We start from the raw sequence: 20982 nt of genomic DNA, 5'->3' as shown, positions 1-20982 counted from the left end.
AATAGAATTATGGTCGCTGGCCCCAAAGTGCTCCCCCACTGACACCTCAGTCACCTGCCCTGCCTTATTTCCCAACAGTAGGTCAAGTTTTGCACATCCACATGTAGGTACATCCACATACTGAATCAGAAAATTGTCTTGTGCACACTTAACAAATTCCTCTCCATTTAAACCTTAAACTCTATGGCTGCCCCAGTCGATGTTTGGAAAGTTAAAATCCCCTACCATAACTACCCTATTATTCTTACAGATAGCTGAGCTCTCCTTACAAGTTTGTTTCTCAATTTCCCTCTGACTATTGGGAGGTCTATAATACAATCCCAATAAGGTGATCATCCCTTTCTTATTTCTCAGTTCCACCCAAATAACTTGCTCAACCAAATTTCCCAACCGTCAGTAATTTGCCCTCAATTCCATTGACTTCTACCTTAATAACCATTCTTTCGTGGGAGTTTATCAAATGCATTCTGGAAGCCTCATATAAAATACATCCATTGACATTCCCCAGTCCACTACCTTGGTCACCCCTTCAAAAAAAGTCAGTGAGGTTTGTCAGGCCTGACCGATCATTAACCCATGTTGTCTCACCTTGATTAACTGAAAAATTTTCAACATATTCAGTTACACCATCCTTGATTATAGACTCCAACAATTTCCCAACCACAAAAGTTAGGCTAACTGCTTAGTAATTTCCTGGTTTTCCTCTTTCATTCTTTTTAAAAAGCAGCAACATGCAATTTTCCAATCCAATCAGGTAAAAACACCCCTACAAATCTTCCAGTCAGGACTGCTTATATATTCCTGAGCACATTATTCTTCCATCAAGTATTTACCCATTTAGTGGAATGGCTAAAGAAATTACTGGTATTTAGAGAGCAGTACCAAAGACAGTACAGATATGATCAGCTAAATGGCTACCTTCTGTGGTGTACCATTCTATAATTCTCCACCCCTCCCTACTGGAAGGAGATATTAGTGTGTTTTTACTGTAATTGCTCTCGACTTTATTTTACTACCATTCAAGAATTAGCTCCACTTGCAGGCGCTCCTTATAGCTCACAGGGATCATCAATAAAAAAGAGACGAAATAAGCACTTCTGCCAATTTGTGTCAAATCCCTCAGAATATCCTGACATACCATAGTCCCAAAACCTCTCATAGAACTGCTACAATAACTTAGCTTGGTTATTATCTACATTAGCTGAGAGGTGGCACCTCAATAGATGCAGAGCCCCCATTGGTAAAATTGATACAGACTAGCAATGTTGTGTGTTTACAACATTGAACCTAGGATCTTGCCATGCTGAAATCACACCATGAATGAGGCTTAATGCAAAAGGAAATGAAATATGCAAAATTTGGTAAAACCTTTTTATGCAGTGTTTCCTCCATACCAAGTTATCGGAATAGTGCATTATTTTCAATAAACCATACATTCACCTAAAGTACAAATCATAAAGTGAACATAATGTAAATAGGAGGCACAAATTGGCAAAATATTCATTAAAGCCAATAACTGTACTAAACAAATGAAGTAACTGCATATTTAAATATAAATCTACATATACACATGAGAATTTAATTCAGATGATCAATTTTCTCAAATGCATATCAGATTGCAGGCCTGTGTCTTGGTACACTTATAAATGCATTTAAATACAATACACAATTGCAATATATGATAATGTCAGCTGCTTTCTTCAAATCAAAGACACAACAAAATTAATTTTTCCAGCCAAAAAACTGCCTTTAAAAATACTGCGTTTTGGCTAAAACAAGCAAATACCTGTTAAAAATAAAAAACAATTATATTTCCACCGAATGAAAATACAAATTGCAATTCCACCAGTTTCCCTTCCCTCCCTCCCCCAAAAACAAATCACATCCCATTATATTTTCTGTGAATAGAGCAGGAACTTAACTGTGATGGCAGGGTAGGAGAGGAAACAATATTACACAGATTTTCCACACTAATTTGAAAGACATTGCAATTTTTAGCATTGGTGATTGAAGTCTGGGACACATTTGTCCTTAGGCAAAAGTGAGGACTGCAGATGCTGGAGATTAGAATCAAGAGCGTGGTGCTGGAAAAGCACAGCAAGTCAGGCAGCATCCGAGAAGCAGGAAAATCGACGTTTCGGGCAAAAGCCCTTCACTACACTCTTGACTCAAATCTGACCTTACCCTTCTCAGAGTTTTAACCTGAAGAACCAGGAGCATAGGCACATCAATTTTAAAAGAAACAGATTTCCCATTTCAGATCATGTATCATGGTGACTAAATTGTGAGCATCTTAAAAAGTATTTTTGGTAAATGAGAAGATTTACCAAAAATGTCCTCAAGTAATGTCCTCAACTCACAAACTACAACAATACTAAGCAACTTTTGTTTGGTAGACAAGAGGGAGTTGCAGATATGGTTGTTCTGTGGCCTTACAGATTTAATTAAAGAAAAGATAACAGTGACACAGTGGTTAGCACTGCTGCCTCACAGTGCCAGGGTCCCAGGTTCAATTCCCGCGACTGTCTGTGTGGAATTTGCACATTCTCTCTGCGCAGGTGCTCTCTGGTTTCTTCCCACAATCCAAAGATGTGCAGGTCAAGTGAATTGGCCATGCTAAATTGCCCATGTAGTGTCAGGGGTAAATGTAGGCAAATGGGTGGGTTACTCTTTGCAGGGTCAGTGTGGACTTGTTGGTGCTAAAATGGCCTTTTTGCATACTGTAGGGAATCTAATCATTAATTTCCTCATATTGAAGACATAATTCCCAGACAAATACAAATAAGTAATCATGCATCCCAGGTCAGAACTTACATTTCAGTACAAGGTCTGAAAAGGATTGTGGAGAAAGTGAGGTCTGCAGATGCTGGAGATCAGAGCTGAAAATGTGTTGCTGGAGAAGCGCAGCAGGTCAGGCAGCATCCAGGGAACAGGAGAATCGACGTCTCGGGCATACTGAAGAAGGGCTTATGCCCGAAACGTCGATTCTCCTGTTCCCTGGATGCTGCCTGACCTGCTGCGCTTCTCCAGCAACACATTTTCAGCTCTGAAAAGGATTGTGGTAAGTGTGGAGGACAAGGGGTCAAAAATACTCTTCTCAAAAATACTCTTCCCACTATGATGAAAATGACTAAATTTTTGTCAATTAACAAACATGTAATACTAGAGACTTAGAGATATTCAATAAAATAGATCTGAAAAATTTAGGTCAATTGAAAGTTAGGTTTGGAGTCCATTCTGAATAACAAAAAAGGTAAAAACTCCCATCTGCATTAAGTAGATTTTTTTTTTTATAAAAAAAAACACTGAGCAAATTCACTACTTCATCCAAAAACTAATGTGTAAATATGTAGTAGCACTACTAGCTTATAAACATTCGCTAAAAATGACGTTTCTGTCCTACTTTCTATTTTTACAGGTAATGAATGGAAATTTCAATTTAGCCTGCCCAGTGACTAGATAGCTCTCTTTTCAAATATAGTATTTAAAATAAACTTGTATTTATATAGCACCTTTGATGTTGTCACATTTTGCAAAGGTCATATCTGAAGTATTTTTGAAAGGTAACCCTATCAAACATAATAGACAAGTTTACACACATTAAAGTCTCAGTGACCAGACATCTGCTACCATAATTCCAGTCGAGGGTCAAGTATGGGCTAGTACCAAACTCTCCTTTATGATTTGAAAACGATTACAGGATCTTTTGCACCTACCGAAGGAGGAATACAAGGTCCCAATTTTACACCTCATCAGAAAATCACCCCCTAGAGCAATGCAGCACTTTCTCAATACTGCATTAGTATCAACCTGGATTTTATGCTGAATTCAATGGAGTGGGATCTGAATTTATAATCTTCCAACTTAATCAGCAATACGCCATGCATAGCTACAAAGTAAACATACAGAATCGCAAAGACAGAATACTTTTCTTTTTACTGGGACACCAGGGCTCTTGAGGTTCCAACATGATGAATCTTTTATTGCCTACAGCTGAAGCCAAACAAGTTCAAACTCTTGGGTGTACTACAGTAATTAACATGAAGTACTGGAAAGATACAATTCAGGCTTTGCTCATAAGCAACATGATCAGAGAATACTTATGGCAAAGTAATTAATAAGTTAGAAGACATCTGGGAGTAGCTTTTAAAGCTCAAATATAATAAAGATAAAAGGATGAAGCAAAACAAGAAAGAGTGCATATAAAAAGTCACCTGATCTCTTAAGATATTGTTTTAACTTTGAAAAACACATCCAGTTTTTGTAATGCCATGTCACAATGAATTGGTCGCTATACCTGTGTCATTCAGGCAACTACAGTATGTGATGCAACACAAACAAATCGCACAAGCTCCAGTCCATTTAAAGTGTCATTAAGGGGAGTGTCCAGCCTTCATAAAATCTTAATATTTAGAAATACATGTTGTAAGTAATGTGTAGCAGATAGCCCCAAAAACATGCAAACACAGAAACAATGTCAATTCAGAAGTTCAATATGGTGGTAAAATGTACAAGATGTCAAGTATGAGGAGTCACAAGAAGATGAGCATCTGTGATTGTACAATGAAGTTAAAATATGAGGCCCACATCTCAATCAGTGCAGCCAACCACATTAAAACATTGTATCACCATTTTGAGTATCATCATAAACCAGGACAAGAGTCAATTTTGATAATATTCTTAACATGTGACTCAGATGATTGAGGTCACAGAGTCAACTCAGTGATGCAAATCCCTTCCAGTAAAGTATATTGAAGATACTAGCTCAGTATTGTCTGTGGGGCACGCAAACCCAACACAGAAGCATGTACAATCTATCAATGGTTTCAAGGGCGGGGAGAAGTATTAACGGATTGTAATTCATTAATTGTAGTAACATCTTCAACTAATCCTCATGAAGCAAGTCCAAGTAGGAATCCACCAACAAAACCTCCAGTAAGGACAATGTTCTTCTTCACAAACACAGTCACCTGCATGGGGAAGAAGGAAAGGATAGAATAATTAACATTTTCCATTTCACAGCAGTTGTGAAGGAACAAAGGATAATCTACCTAATGGAATTGTTTGTCATGTTTAAATTGTTACTAAACCAGAATTCACTATCAGCTTTATGGTTTGTATTAGCTTTTAGACATTCTGTCTAACGGTAAAAAAAGCTACATTCCAGTTTTTTGAACGTTCAGTTTTCTTTTGTCAGCAATCATGTCTAAATTAAGAAATAAATCCCTCAAATTTCGTGGAACAGAAAAACCATGCTAAGATAATATTTTTTCACTACTGTGACTTTTATTTGGCGAATAAAACTGTACTGTAATAACACAAGTTCACCATTTTCCTACCTCATCAATTGCACCATGCACCTCTGGAGCAACCTTATTCTTGCCAATTTTCAACTGTTTCTTTGCCTTATTTACATCCCTTTCCACTCGCTTCCAGTCAATAGTGATGTATCCCGTATGATTGGCAATCTGAAAGAAAAATTAGAACATCACTTCATCCACCTTTGAGAGTCACTACAATCATTACTTTTCACAGGATTCTGTATTAAGATTTTCAGTATCTTTTCCTAATGAATATGCACTGTTTGGTTGTAAATCATGTGAAATGCGACTGTATGCTTGTTTCTTTACCATAATTATTGTCAAAATAGTGTTTCTTTTCCTTCCAATAATGAATGGAAACAAGCTGTTTTTAGGAAATTGAATATCACTATTCCCACAGTAGTAGCAAAAATACAGCTGTTTTCATTTGCATTCTAGAAATTGGATTAACTTTTCTGTTCTTTCTTTTCCCTCAGGAAGAAACAGCACAGACAGTGTGCACAGTATACATATTTATGAATACAGACATGCAAAAATCACAGAACAATGCCAATTTAATGCAACCTGGACCAGATCAACACTAATTCAGCAGCCACAAATGAACTTCGGAAGATGATGGTGAAGGTGCCTTGAAGGAGACAGTTCAAGTATTTGGTTCAGTGATGAAGGAACATTTGTGATACATTTTGTCTCTTTTGGGGAAAAAAAAAACTTGTAGGTGGTGGTGTTCCCATACTCTTCCTGTCAAAGTGGTAGAAGTTATGGGGCTGCAAGGTGCAATTCAAGAAACCTTGGCAAGTTACTGCAGTGCATCTTGTTGATAATAGAGACTGCAGCCACTGTGCAACAGGGAGGAGAGAGTAAATGTTTAAGGTAATGAATAGGATGTCAGTCAGGAGAGCTGCTTTGTCCTTGATGGTGTCAAGCTTCCAGAGTATGGTTAGAGCTGTACTAAGCTGAGAATGTTCCATATACATGGTGGAATAATGGAGAGTCAGGAGGTGATCTAACTGACTTTTGTACCCCAGTTTCTCTTCAATGGTACAACTATCCTGCAAATCCCCCTTCACAGGAGGCTCCCAAGCACTGAGGATGTCACCTAGACAGGGGACGAAACGTCTGCAACACAAATTCCCAGCTCGAAGACAGAACCACAACAACGAGCACGCAAGCTACAAATCTTCTCCCAAACTTTGAAATCCCCCTTCTCCAATTTGAGATTCAGTGACGGTAATATCACTTAATACTGTTGGCGATGGTCACTGCTTGATAATTGTGTGGTAGAAATGATATTTGTCAATAATCAATCCAAGCCTGGCAGAATATAGATATGAATTATTTCAAAATCGGAAAGGTTGAAAATAGAACTAAACACTGTACAATCATCAGTGAACATTTCCTCTTGTAACGGAGGGGAGGTCATTGATGAAGCAGCTGAGGATTGGCTGGGCCTATGATCTGATAAACTTCTGCAGCAAGGTCCTAGGGCTGCAATAATTGGGGTCCAACAACCTTCCTTTGTGCTTGGGCATGACACCATCTAGGTAGTGGGAATATTCCCCAATTCCCAGCAATTTACCAGAATTGTGTAATACCACATTCAAGTCAAATGCTATTTGATGTCAAAGGCAGTCAGGGAGTCAGATGTTTTTGGTCCACATCTCCCTTAATCATTTGTGCTTTAATGAGAATAATCCCGGTTTTTCCAAACCTGTCAACAGCTTTGGTCCACATTTCGACCAAAGCTGTTGACAGGTTTGGAAAAACCGGGATTATTCTCATTAAAGCACAAATGATTAAGGGAGATCTTTAAGAGGGATTTTCAAAATTATGAAGTGTTTTAATAAATAGGGAACATCTATTCAAAGGCAGAATAGTCAGCAACCAGAAGACAAAGATTCAGGGTAAATGTAAAAAGAACCAAATGCAAGGTTAATACTTTTTTTGAAACAGTGAGTTGTCCTGATCACTCCCTGAAAGGGGCTTAACAAAGGAAATTAGGTAAATATTTTGAAGGGGAAAATTTGAAGAACAGCAAAATAGGAGACATGGAATTAAAACTCATTGGTTAATTCTTTTGAACAGTTAATATAGGGTCTGTGGGCTGTGGCCTTCTGTGTGTATGAGACTGTTTTTTTAGTTTGTTGGCCTGTTCATTTTCAGGTCCCTTATACCATTTTTCTTCCTTCCTTCCTCACAAATACTATAGTATGAAAAAAAAAAAAGGTGCTTCATGTGGTTTTTTGAAAAAAAAAGTACTGGGATAGCTGCTGGCAATGAAGAGCAATGAAATCAAAAAAGATCAAACACTAGAAATGAAACAAAATATAGACACATGGAATAGTAATTATAAATTAAAGGAGTTAGGAAAGGATTGTTGGGTGATAGTTTTAAACTCACCAATATTTATAAATGTCCTGTTGTATAGAGATTCAATACAACCCCCTTTATATACTCTGACAGTAGGGACATAAATGAAATGCAAAAATGCTTGAAACTAATGGAATCAATAACTTGGATCATACTTTAGTAATTAATCAGCCGAACTTAGTTATTCTACTCAGGCTGCGCACTAGATTTAGCACTTTTCAAAGACAGCAATGAAACAAATGGCACACTTATCATCATCCACCACCAACCAGGGATAAGCAAATGTATGTGTGATGCCCTAATTGGTGTATTACATTTACATTTACTGAATATCAACTCAAATTCATATTAGACACACCCCAAAAAATTACTGTTTTTGTTTGCAGGATTAAACCCCAAAATATGCATGGGTTTGGTGCAGAGATCATGATAGCTTATCATTGGTTTAAGCTGAAAAAGAGTTGCTGGAAAAGCGCAGGTCAGGCAGCATTCATCCTCCATCGCCAGACCATCGCAACACGACGGTTGGAGGAAGAGCGCCTCATCTTCCGCCTAGGAACCCTAGTTATCCCTCCTCCTCAAACCAACCTATGATCCCCAACTTGCCCTCCCTCAGATGTGACCCGTGACCCTCTCTGATCCTGGGTTTCTGCTGGATGTGTTGCTCACAGCTACCACCATCCCCCTGGTGACACTGATGGAGATAAGGAGCTTCCAGCGTCTGACTGCCCAACAGCCCTGCCAGCCACCAATTGCCAGACTGGCATGTGATGTGGTAGGCCTTCGCAAACTTAGGAATGTAAAACAGACCTACATCACTTGGATTTTATTCCATTCTAGATTCCTTTAACTGTGAGTCATGGCTCTGCAATATTGCCTGGGAATCAAATACATTCTTATGCTCAAAAGTAAGATTACCTTTATCATCAGTGAGTTTTGATGGAAAATAAAATGATGACAGCAGAGGAAAGGTATCTGTAAATAACGTCTAGAAGCTCAAGCCAAACCCAACCATGGCACTGACAGTAGAAATCTAAGAAGTGATAATCCGCTTATGGCACGCAAAATCTTCATTTTAGAGCACAAGCTGTTAGCTATCATGTGTTGTCAGAGCTAAAGAGAGTATAATTAGTAGAATTCCCAGAGGCATCTAGAAACTGCTGTGCCATGTCTCAAAAGCGATGGTTGGTTTAGGGGGGAAATGACCAAAAGACTTCCCACTGCCCTTTACCAATATGAATTCAAGTCAAATTTTAGATGAGATATAAATCCAGCATGTACTAAAATAGTGGCCCAAACAGCTAATTGACCTGATTTCCACTCTCTCACTCCTCTGGAATAGCTAAGAGGTCCCCAATTACTTCAATCACTACTGAGCTAATACCAACAGAAACATGAAAATAAATGCAAGTGTAAAATAATCCACCTTCCTGAAGAAGGGCTAATGCCCGAAACGTCGATTCTCCTGTTCCCTAGATGCTGCCTGACCTGCTGCGCTTTTCCAGCAACACATTTCTATCATTGGTTTAAGTATTGTCTCAGCCTTTCAGTCCCTGCCTACAGTTAAAAGCTCTTCCCTCACTCTACCATTCTGAAAAAGACTTTTAATTTCCCAAATCAATTGACTCTCACCTGGAGCAGGAAGAAACCTCCACCAACTGCTGTTGCAGCTAATTTTCCAACTTTCTGAAACAAGAACCCTGCACACCTACAAAGAAAATGGCAGAAATTTAACGTTTAAAATTATGAGCAGATCGAGAAAACAGATTCATTCATCTCTCTTCAAAAGATTTGCCTTCTTGAAATTCAGTTGGCAATGGGACATGTATTCACGCACAAGTTATTTTGTAAAAACTTGAATATTTATAAGTTACAGAATGAACAACTAAGAAGTTCATCGATGAAATACAGGTCCGTGTATTGCGGAATACAGAATTAAAAGCAAACGTGGGAAATTGGTTGAACGGCAGGTGACAGAAAGTAGAGATAATGGGCTGGTGCTCAAATTGGCAGGAAGTGACCAGTGGTGTCCCACAAAGATCTGTGTCAGGGCCTCAATTATTTACATTATTTATTAACCACTTGGATAATGGCACAGAAAGTCATATATCCAAGTTTGCTGATGACACAAAAGTTAGGCAGAATTGTAAACAGTGTAGATGATAGCATAAAATTACAAGGGGATATTGGTAAACTGTGTGAATATGCAAAACTGTTGCTCATGGAGTTCAATATAAGTATGAGGTTACCCATTTTTGACCAAAAAAAGATGTTTCTAGATGGTGAGAAGTTATCTGTGGAGAGAGAAACAAAATTAATGTTTCAGGTCTGACGTCCAAAGAGACTTTGATTCAGGTTCATACATCTTTAAAATGTCAAATGCAGAAAATAATCAAGAAAACCCTAATAGAATGCTGGTCTTTATATCTAGAGGACTGGAGTACAACAATGCAAAAGTTATGCTGCAGTTATAAAAAACTTTGGTTACATCTCACTTGGAGTGCTGAGAGCAGCTCTGGGCACCACACTTTAGAAAAGATACACTGGTCTTTAAGGGAGTACAACATAGGTTTATAATAATACTCGATTTCAGAGGTTCGGTTATGAGAAGAAATCATACAAAGTAGGCATATTTTCTGTAGAATTTAGAAAATTGAGGCATGAACTGACAGAAGGAAAAAGCAGGGTAGATAATGATAAACTATTTCCATTGGTTGGGGATTCTAGAACTAGGGGACATAGTCTGAGAATTATGACCAGACCATTCAGGAAAGATGTTAGGAAGTACTTCTACATGCAGCAGATATTTGGAATACTCTTCCACTGACAACAGTAGATGCAGGATCAGTTGTTAAAGTTTCAATCTGATATAGATAAATTTCAGTTAAGCAAAAGGTACTAAGGATATGGAATTAGAGAATGATCTCACTGAATGGTGAAACAGGCTGAAGGGGCTGAATAGCCTAATCCTGCTCCTATGAATGCAGCTTATACTAACAGTATGAAAGAAACAAACAAACAAACACAGAAAATGCTGGGGAAATTCATCAAGTTGAGTCAGATATGTATCTTCAGGATAGTCACATCAGACCTGAAACATTAATTTTGTTTATCGCTGCAAGATGTTACCAGACCTGAGTTTCCCCAACATGCAAGTATTTTGCTTTTATATATTTTCAGAGAGTTACTTAACAGTTATAAGGACCAAGAGAGAAATGAATCAAGTAGAAACAACCTAGGCCTTAACGACCACATGAATCCACATCTACTATCCAAAGGTTTATAATAATTCAAAGGCTTATTCAGAGATCTTAAGGATGGCTGGTACAGAAGATCATTCAGGTTAGAACTCTCACATTATTGGGAACTTGAGGAATCTTCACGCTTACACTAAACAAGTAACTGAAATCCCTCCTCTTTATCTGAAGATATTTTCTATTCAATCTGTACAGTCAAGTTATGACACACCTCTAGAGTAAGTGAGCCTTGAACTGGAGTCTCTGGGCTCAAAATATTGTTCTAAATACTTAGGCTAATTAAATCAAGCAATTTAAAAGCAGTCAGGGACTCTCTGGGAATGTGTGGTCTCAGTTTTACCAAAATATCTCTTTCCTTTTTATTCATGTAGCCAATAGTGATTTGAAATACTTTGATCTTGGTTTCAACTGGTGTAGTTCACTATGAATGTTAAATTCTGGAGTAGTTTCCTGAACCTTGTGTAGACTTAAAAAATACACTACTACATTACACTAGGAATCCATTCATTGGGATATTGTAGTGGAAAACATTTTCCAATTCAGTTCAACAGATTGGGACAGTGCATGCAAATTCAATGTTTCTTAAAAATCAAGTAACCTTGGCAACAATGATACATTTATAATTAGCTAATATGAATCAAACAACAGAGGATAGTTTTCTAAACATGATCTCCAATGTCACAAATTCTGTCCATTTTTGTCAAAAGAAAGAAAAGCTCTGCTGAAGGTGAATCAAAAGTTAAAGCTCACCACCCACTGGCTCCTCCAATCATCAGCTGTGTTGCTACTGTGTATTTCTCAGCAATTGGTCCAGAATTTCTTCCAAAGAATCGGTTCCACCATCTTTGTCGTTTGGCATATTCCGCTAAATCCAAAACCTCAAACTGGCTATTATCATTGGTTTTCTCTGGGAAGAAACAACAAGATCTCAATCATTTTGATAAAGATTCAAAATACTTCCAGGAAACTCTCTTTTCTTGGCTTGTAAACTTACAAAATGCCTGTAAGAACATTAGACCTAATGAATCTGACATCTTAGAACAGAACAAACAACACAGGACCTGTACGTACTCTTGCTTTCTTCTCATCTAATAATAGCTTTCAATTTCACTCCATCACAAAACATTTCACAAAGACATTTACATTCAAATCTAAAGGCACATTTGCTCCTGTATCCAAAAAGCATTTGGAACCTTTGAAAGTGAAACATCCAAATGCATAAATTTGAGAAGATACAATATTGAACTTTTTTTTTTTAAAAATTGCAGCAATGCTAAAATAATTTATAATCGACGAACTTAATAATTGATTGGAGAAATATTTTCATAGCAGAATATGGATGAGTCATGGTTCAGTGCTCACAGACACCAGACAGAACCCAACTGTGGCATTTATGGGGACAGTAAACTAGACTCCTTTTAAAAAACCTATAAGGTATGATAACCGGCAAACAATAAAACTCAAATCTTAGTGAGTACTCCAGCTCCAAACAATTTCTCCATTCTGGACTATAAATATTTTAAAACTGTATCATACACCACAATGATCAGAAGAGAGACACTGGTTAAAAGCAAATTACTGCGGATGCTGGAATCTGAAACCAAAAGAGAAAATGCTGGAAAATCTCAGCAGGTCTGGCAGCATCTGTAAGGAGAGAAAAGAGCTGACGTTTCGAGTCAAAGTTTTGACAAAGTGTCAGTTGGACTCTAAACGTCAGATTTTTTTTCTCTCCTTAAAAATGCTGCCAGACCTGCTGAGATTTTCCAGCATTTTCTCTTTTGGAGAGACACTGGTAATTGAATCCAAGGCGGCACAGTAATTGGATGTAAGCAGAGATAATGTGAACCAGCCTAGCAGGTACACTTCAAAAGAATTTATTTTCAGATTCTATTTTTAACTCTGATCTTTTCAAAGTTGTCATAACAAAACACAAAATTATATCAATGCAGAAACAAGAGCCACAAAGGACAGTCCCTCGGTAGACGTTTTAGAGTACAGTTCAGAAATGCTGAATGGTTTCCAGCTGGGATATATATTACCTATTTTACATTATTCTTGCAGTTTGAGCACACCGACACCGCTGGGATGTCTTGACATGTTATTATTTTATTCTGCCACTGAACAGTAGGAAAACAAAAATGAACCAAAGTTGCAAACACAAGAGATGCAGAATATTGTTATTCAGCAAAATGACTAAATAAGCAGAACAAAATAATGAGACAATTATATTTATTGATAATTTGCTAAGATTTACATTTTACAGAAGTGGATATTACTCAAACTGAGTGTGTCTAAGGTTCACAGACTCAATAGTCTGCATGCAGTCCTTTCCAATTTTAAAGTTCACAAACAAAATTGCTCTTAAGCCATTTCAGCCTCATGAAGGAGATATCATAAACTTGTCTCCAAGAGCTGATGATTCTGCTGGTTAATTTCAAACCCCCACATCAGCTGTCACTTTTCAGCATGCTCAAACCATGAATGGAATGCTTGCAAGATTTCAATCCAGCAGCTGTAAAGTGACAGACATTGGCAACTGCCTTTTGTGTATATACGCAAGAGGTAGTTCTGTATGCCATCAAACATTGGAGATGGGTGAAGGGCGATATGTAGTTGTAATATGCAGTATCTCCCCAAGTGCCCATTTTTAAAGCTGAACAGGAAAACAAGCGTTTTTAATCAAGACAGCATGGTGATGCAAACCAGATCGAATCCTTTTTACACTTTATAGTACAGCTTATGCAAAATTCATCAAGGTCAGTAACCCTGGAAGCCTTTTCCCCTTAGACCAAACAATAACAGAACTGTGGTCAGCCAAAATGGATGCTGAGCCAAATTTCAGACAAATTATGAAGGTGATCAAAACTTTGATGAAGAAAAAGTCAAGCATTTTGGGAGAAATTGCATACTGCACAGACTGCATAACTGGTACCACAGGTCGACAAGAGCTCAGAATTGGAGGAACACAGTTCAGGGAGGATGTGGAGTGATAAGAGTGTTGTACAACTGACAGAGACTACAGTGAAAGGGCAGAGGGGTGAGGCTATGTCAGGATTTAAATAAAAAGGAAGAGAATTTTAAATAAGAGGCATTGGAGAAATAGGAGCCAATGTCAAAAAACAAAATCAGCAAAGGTGTGACCTGGTATGTGGTATGATATTGGCAACAGAGTTTTGGAATATACTGGAGTTTACAGAGTAGAAAGGATAACAGAGTAGCAGCACTGTCAAGTTTGATAGTATTAGAAGCTCACCTCATTGTCTTCGAGATTCACTCTCTTTCAACTCACGATCATGGTCAAGGAGGATGACAGAATCATTGGTAAAGATATGGAGTTTTACTAAAGGATTAGAATGTAGATATAGCTAAAACACCCATATATAATCCATATTGTTATGAAAGCTTGTTCCAATTAGTGCACTGTTTGACTTGAAAAGTCAGGGCTTCGCAACTGTTCTGAGTAAACCAATGAAGAACCAATCAACCTCCTGTAAAGTTAATTAAGGATAAAGATAAAGTCACCTTAGTCTTAGCAGACCATCGCGCCACTATAATTAACTTGAAGGTCACCATGCCTCAGACGAGGAAGAGAGGTTGAGAAGCACAGTCCTTTATGGTAACCCCAGCCACTGCATGAAGTGAACCCACTCTGTTGGCATCACACTGCATCATAAACCAGCTGTTCTGCCAAGTCAGCTAATGAGCACCCAATCAAGAATATTGGCAGAACGCAAGGGAGTAAAGATCCTTGACACAAGAAAATGAAAAGCAAGCTGGATATACACAACAGATAATACACTTCTGGGAAGAATCAAAAGTCACGCAGTCAATGCATTGGGTCTAAAAATGGCTACACTCTGCTTGTATTATCTCTAACTGCAATTAATCGGTTATTACAGAGCAGGGCTATGTATTGTCATAAACTGGCTGAATATAACCAACATTATGCCTGTAGGAGTGGTTAAGCGGCATAGAGACTGCACAGGTTGCACATAGTAAAATTACAATGTAGGCTTTTCCAACCATTAGTTTTTCTTAATTCAATAGCGATACATTTTCTGATCAAAGAACAATTCTTCTATGAACTGAATGGTAAACATCATTTAAGGGATCAAAACAGAAGGAGGCAGATCAGGAGAGGGAAAGATGGAAGCAAAGAGACCGACAATCTCAGGACATTCCAAAGTACTTCATAATGCAGTTACTGTTGTAATATAAGAAATGCAGAAACATATATAGCAAGCAATCTTCCATAATAACACAATGAGGAAATGACCTGTTAAGCTATTTTCATGAAATTGGTTGATTGGCCAGAACAGTGGGATGACTGTCCCGCACTTATTCAAAATAATGCTTTGGGACCTTGGACATCCACCTGAGAGCACTGACTAGGCCTGGCTTTAAATGTGTCATCCAAACGATAGACTTAACGATTAAACACTGTTGTCCAATGGAGTTCAGGTGCCATTATTGTATACCAAGATCTCTGATTAATAACTTACACCATCAACACTAGTAGAACATATAATGATAACCATCTCATATTTAAATATTAACAATATAGATACTATATCAGGTGGTAGTGTTGTAGTATCACAGAGCCCTAAATTAATGTTCTGGGCATTAGGGTTCAATACCCACCATGATAGGTGGTGAAATTAGAATTCAATTAAAAAATCCAAACTTAAAACACAGCCTAACAAACAGCATGCAACCACTGTTGATTGTCAACATAAAAACATAGCTGATTCATAGCTTGTCCACTAATGACCAATACATTTACGATGAAGTCAATAAATAATATCAGTCTTTAGGAAAGGAAATCTGTTCTCCTTACATGGGCTAGCCTACAAGGAGAGAGAGGTTTGAGGTTACTGACGAGAATCAGATATGAAGTAGAGTTGTTTGGGATCAAGAGTGTGCCACTCTAAAGGGTGACAGAAGTGGATTTAATGGCAACAAATGAGGAAAAATAAATACTGGACAATGAGAAAAGAATAAGGGAATGGGACTAATTTTGGCACAGGCGCTATAGGTCAAATGACCTCCTTTTCTGCAATATCAAAGCATTGTGGATGATAGAATGATAAGGTAATCAAACCTCAATTACCTTTACAAATTATGCTGGTTGTCATTTATCAACCCATATGTTTCTAAGGGACAATTCAGATTGTCCCAGATGATTGGCCTGAAAAACTTCTCCATCACTGATGCTAGACTCAGCTTATTCAAAAAGGGAGGGGAATAAGTTTTTGATGAAGTTTTTTGAGGATGTAACCAACAGGTTTGATAAGGGCAGAGCAGTAGATGTTGTTTATGTGGACTTTAGTAAAGCCTTTGACAAGTTTTCACATGGTAGGCTAATGAATAAAGTTAGATATCATATGATTCAGGGAGAGCTTACCAACTGGATACAAAATTGGCTTTACCACCATCCTCTGTCTCCTATCGTAAAGGGTTGTTTTTGGACTGAAGGTCTGTGACCAGCGAAGTTCCACAGGGATTGATGCTGGGTCCACTTTTGTTTGTAACTGATATAAACTATTTGGATGATGATTTAGGAGGCATGGTTACTAAGTTTGTGGATGACATCAAAATGGTAGCATAGACTATATGAAGGAGGTTATGAGTACAAAGGGATCTTGATTGAGTGGGTCAACGTGGTGAGAATTGGCAGATAGATTTTAATTTGAATAAGGTGGTGCATTTTAGTAAAACAAACAAGGGCAGAACTTATACAGTTAACAGTAGGGGCCTGAGTGGTGTACAGACCTAGGAGTTCGGGTACATAATTCTTTGAAAGTTGTGTCATAGGTGGACAGGGTAATTATGAAGCATTTAGCACACTTGCCTTCATTGCTCAAACCATTCAGTCTTGGAGTTGGAACATCATGTTGAGATTTTACAGGGCGTTGGTGAGGCCACATTTGGAGTACTGTGTACAGTTCTGGTCATGCTGCTTTGGAAGGATATTGTTAAATTGCAAACAGTTCAGAAAAGATTTACGAGGACGTTGCCAGGACTGGAGGGTTAGGCTGGTATTTTTTCACTGGAGCTTAGGATGTTGAGGAGGTGACCTTATAAAGGATTATAAAATCTTGGGGGCATATGCAAGGTGAGAGAAAGATTTAAAAGGGACCCGAGGGGCAATATTTTCAGAGGGGGGTTTGTGTGTGGAATAAACCACCACAGGAAGTAGTAGATGCAGGTAATTACAACATTTAAAAAATATTTCGACAGGCACATGAATAGGAAAGGTTTTGAGGGATTCGGGCCAAATACAGGCAAGTAGGACGAGTTTAGTTTGGGAAACTTTGTTGGCATGGATGAGTTGGACCGAAGAGTCTGATAGTAAGAAGACAGACTTTATGTGACTTTGGACTCTCAACAACGTAGTTGACTTTTAACTGACCTCGGAAATGGCCTCACAAGCTATTCCATTTTATCAAACAGGTGCAAACTCTCAAAGGAATGAAAACAGATGGACGACCTGGCATCAACCTAGGCAGAAAGAATGACAACATCAACATTGCAAAGTCCTCCTAACTAAAACCTGGGTGCTTGTGCCAAAACGGTGAGAGCTGTCTCACAGGTTAGTCAAGCAACAGAAAGGCATCATCAGACTCACGGAATCATACCTTACCGACAAGTCCATGACACCATCACTATCCTTGGGCACATCCTGTCCCACTACCAAGACAGATACACCAGAGGTGACAACAGAATGGTTTTGGTCAGAAAGAGCTGCCCTAGGAGTCCTCAACATTGACTCCAGATCCCATGAAGTCTCTAGACATCAAGTTAAATAGGGGCAAGGAAATTTCATGTTGGTTACAACTTACCACTCTTCCTCATCTGATAAAGCAGTACTCTCCACATTGAACATCACTTGAAGGAAGTAAAGGTAAAAGTAAAGTCGCCAGTGTTACCAGACCACGTACTTGAATGGGGACCGTAAACATCCATCACCAAAGGTGGCTCAGTGGCACCAGCTGAGTGAATGGGACAAGTCCTAAAGAGCATAACTGCCAGATCGGTTCAGTGGCAAATTACAGGTGGAAGGTGGGACCTCGTCTTCATCAATCTGCACCTGTCCTTGACAGTATCAGGAAGAGTAACCATCATATAGTCTTGGCCTCATATTGACAATATTCTCTATGATATTGTATGGGACTACAACCCATGTAAAATGGAATAAATTTTAAACAGATCCAGTAACTCAAAACTGAGCATCCACGAGCTGTTGTGGGCCACCAACAGAACTGTATTTAACCACAATTTGTAACCTTATTGTCTGGCATATCCTCCACTTTACTCTTTTAAAAACTTAAAGTAAAGCTACTTCTCCACTTTTTAAACAAAAGGTAATGGTAACAAAAATGGTAAAGATAGGCCCTGATGGGACACTGTTACAAAAATGCACATAATCCCACTCTACCATTACCATAAAGCTGGATGGTCAAAGCAGAGCTCAGCAAGTTACGGCTGTCACTGTCCATCAGTGGTGAAACGAGTGAATGTTGAAGATGATCGATGGGATGCGAATAGAATCATCTACTTTGTCTTGGGCAGTGTCAAGCTTCTCAAGTGTGACCAGAGCTGCACATATCCAGGCACGCAGACAGTATTCCATCATACTCTTGACATTTGCCTTGTAGAAGGTGATCAGGCAGCAGGCAGTCAAGAGGCAAGTTACTCACGATAGAGTTCCTAGCTTCTGACTTGTTCTTGTAGCCACGGTATTTATATGACTATCTAATTCAGTTTCAGTAGTAACTCACAGGATATTAATGTGGGGTATCCAGCAATAGTAATGCCATTAGACGTCAAGCTGCTATGTTTAGATACTGTCTTTTTAGAGATGGTCATTGACTGACCCATTTCTGGTGTGAATGTTGCTTGGCACTTATCAGCCCAAAACAGCATATCATTCAAGTCATTCTGAACTGCTCCAGTATCTGAAGAGTCACAAGGGGCATTGAGCACCACATGAAATTATCAGTGAACATCCTCACTTCTGATCTTAAAATGAGGAAAGGTCATGAATGAAGCAGCTGAAGGTGTTTGAGCCAAAGCTGCTATCCTGAGAAACTTCTGCTTATATCCTTGAGCTGAGACAGGTGACCTCCAATAATCACAACCATCCCCTGATTTCTAATAATGTACACTATTACTGTACTGTGCAAGTCACTGTAACATACATAGATATTACTGAACCATCTTTATACATTAATGCACATCACTGACACTTTTGCAGCATAGAGAATTAATGTACACTGACATTACTGTATAGTCTTCATATATTAATGCACACCACTGACCAGTATATCAGATATTATAATCACAGAAATTTACAGTAGAGGAGGCTACTCAACTCATTGTGTCTGTAGCAGTTCCCAAAAGAGCTACCCAGCTTGTCCCATTCTTCAGCCCTGTTTCTATGGCTCTCTACATTCAACACTTTCAAAAGTGAAACATCCAACGGATTACACGTCCACCATTCTTGCAGGCAGCACAGTCTAAATCCGAACAACTCTGTGTAAAGAAGTTTCTCCTCATCTTATTTCTAGTTCTCTTGCTGTCAATCCTGAAATTACTATCCCTAAGTATTCTCCTGCTCCTTGGATGCTGCCTGACCTGCTGTGTTTTTCCAGAACCACACTCTCGACCCTAATCTCCAGCATCTGCAGTCCTCACTTTCACCTAAACCTAATTATTGACATACCAACTCGTGGAAACAGAATAATTTCTTCATCCTGTCAAAATTGTTAATTATTTGGAACACCTTAATAAGGTCACATCATAATTTTCTCTAAAATCCTTCATTCCTGGTATCATTCCAGTAAATTTCCTTTGCTCACCAGGGCTTTATCATCCTTCCTTAAGTAAGGTGCCCAAACTGATCACAATATTCCAAATGTGGTCTGACCAATGATTTATACAAGTGTAGCATAATTTCCTTGCTCTTATATTCTACATCTCTACTTATAAATCTAAGGATCCTGTAAGCTTTCTTAGCAATTGTTTCAACTTGCCTGGTCACCAAAAATTATGCACATGAACTCTGAGGTCCCTCTGCTCCTGTAATCCCCTCAAAATTGTACATTGAGCCTGTATTGTTTCCCCATGTTTCTTCCACCTCACATTTCTCTGCACTGTAATTCCTCTGCATTGTAATTCCTCTGCAAAGTGTCTGCTGTATAGTCTTTACTTATTATTAAAGAACCTTACTGATACTGTTGCAGTATATCATGCAAAATAGTGAAATTTTGATACAACCTTTATAAATTAACAAAGGAGATCACTGACCTGATTACAGTATATCATGCACTATAATAGAATTACTGTAGTTTTATTAATAAAGGATAATGGCATAATTATAGCAAACACTAATGTACATTATTACTAAAGGCTAGAGTAATGTTAATGTACATCATTGACATATTTATAGCAGCAGGCCCTAATTTAGACTTTATTGCATAGCTTTTTAATATTAATGTAAATCATTGATACTTGTATATCAAACACTGATGTACACTGACATTATTACAAGATATCAAACATTATAATGGATATTGACATGACTGTACAGTTTTCATCTATTAATAAACGACATCACTCAGCGATTAACACTGTTGTGGGCCCTCCCGCACCATGTTAACCTTGACTTCACTCCTACCCTCCCGCCACCGCTACCTAACTCTTCTCCCCAGGGTCTCCCCCAAACTGCCCACATAACAAACATTAATTCCCAGCACACTTACTCACCTTTCGCCTCCTCCATTCTGCTCTGCCCTCTCACCCGGAAATAATCCCTTCAAGCCAGCGGAAGTGATGTAACTGAGTGCACGTGCCTGGCGTGCTGTCAATCATTCAAGTGCCGAGTCCAGTCTGCAACTTGCGAGCAGGTTTACAGATGGCATTGTTTGTATATTCTTATTTTTGGTGTATTTTGATTAAAGAATAATATAATTTGTAAGTCTGCTTTGTTAATGAATTCTGTACTGGAAGAAATACAATTTTATTGATGCAAA

The 20982-nt window shown here is 38.4% G+C and overlaps 1 protein-coding gene across 1 annotated transcript; it reads right to left on the bottom strand.

Moving 5' to 3' along the window:
- Positions 1 to 3955: 3955 nt before the first annotated feature.
- On the bottom strand, positions 3956 to 20780 carry fundc2 (fun14 domain containing 2). Its single transcript, XM_043704578.1, has 5 exons — positions 20717 to 20780; positions 11699 to 11855; positions 9324 to 9399; positions 5340 to 5468; positions 3956 to 4970 (listed from the first exon to the last, which is right to left on the bottom strand). The coding sequence occupies exons 1-5, from the start codon at positions 20730 to 20732 to the stop codon at positions 4893 to 4895; spliced, it is 456 nt and encodes a 151-aa protein (XP_043560513.1). The 5' UTR covers positions 20733 to 20780; the 3' UTR covers positions 3956 to 4892.
- Between the last annotated feature and the right edge of the window lie 202 nt (positions 20781 to 20982).

This window comes from Chiloscyllium plagiosum, chromosome 15 (genome assembly GCF_004010195.1).
Source record: "Chiloscyllium plagiosum isolate BGI_BamShark_2017 chromosome 15, ASM401019v2, whole genome shotgun sequence".
Taxonomy (NCBI): domain Eukaryota; kingdom Metazoa; phylum Chordata; class Chondrichthyes; order Orectolobiformes; family Hemiscylliidae; genus Chiloscyllium; species Chiloscyllium plagiosum.
This window is presented reverse-complemented; position numbering and strand designations above follow the sequence as displayed.

Bases quoted from the DNA above. Each gene is read 5' to 3' on its own strand.
- fundc2 (XM_043704578.1), bottom strand. The intron at 5,469-9,323 runs GTGAGAGTCAAT...TTTTTCTTTCAG, and splicing joins GAGGTTTCTTCCTGCTCCAG to ATTGCCAATCATACGGGATA. The intron at 4,971-5,339 runs GTAGGAAAATGG...TTCCCCATGCAG, and splicing joins TGCATGGTGCAATTGATGAG to GTGACTGTGTTTGTGAAGAA.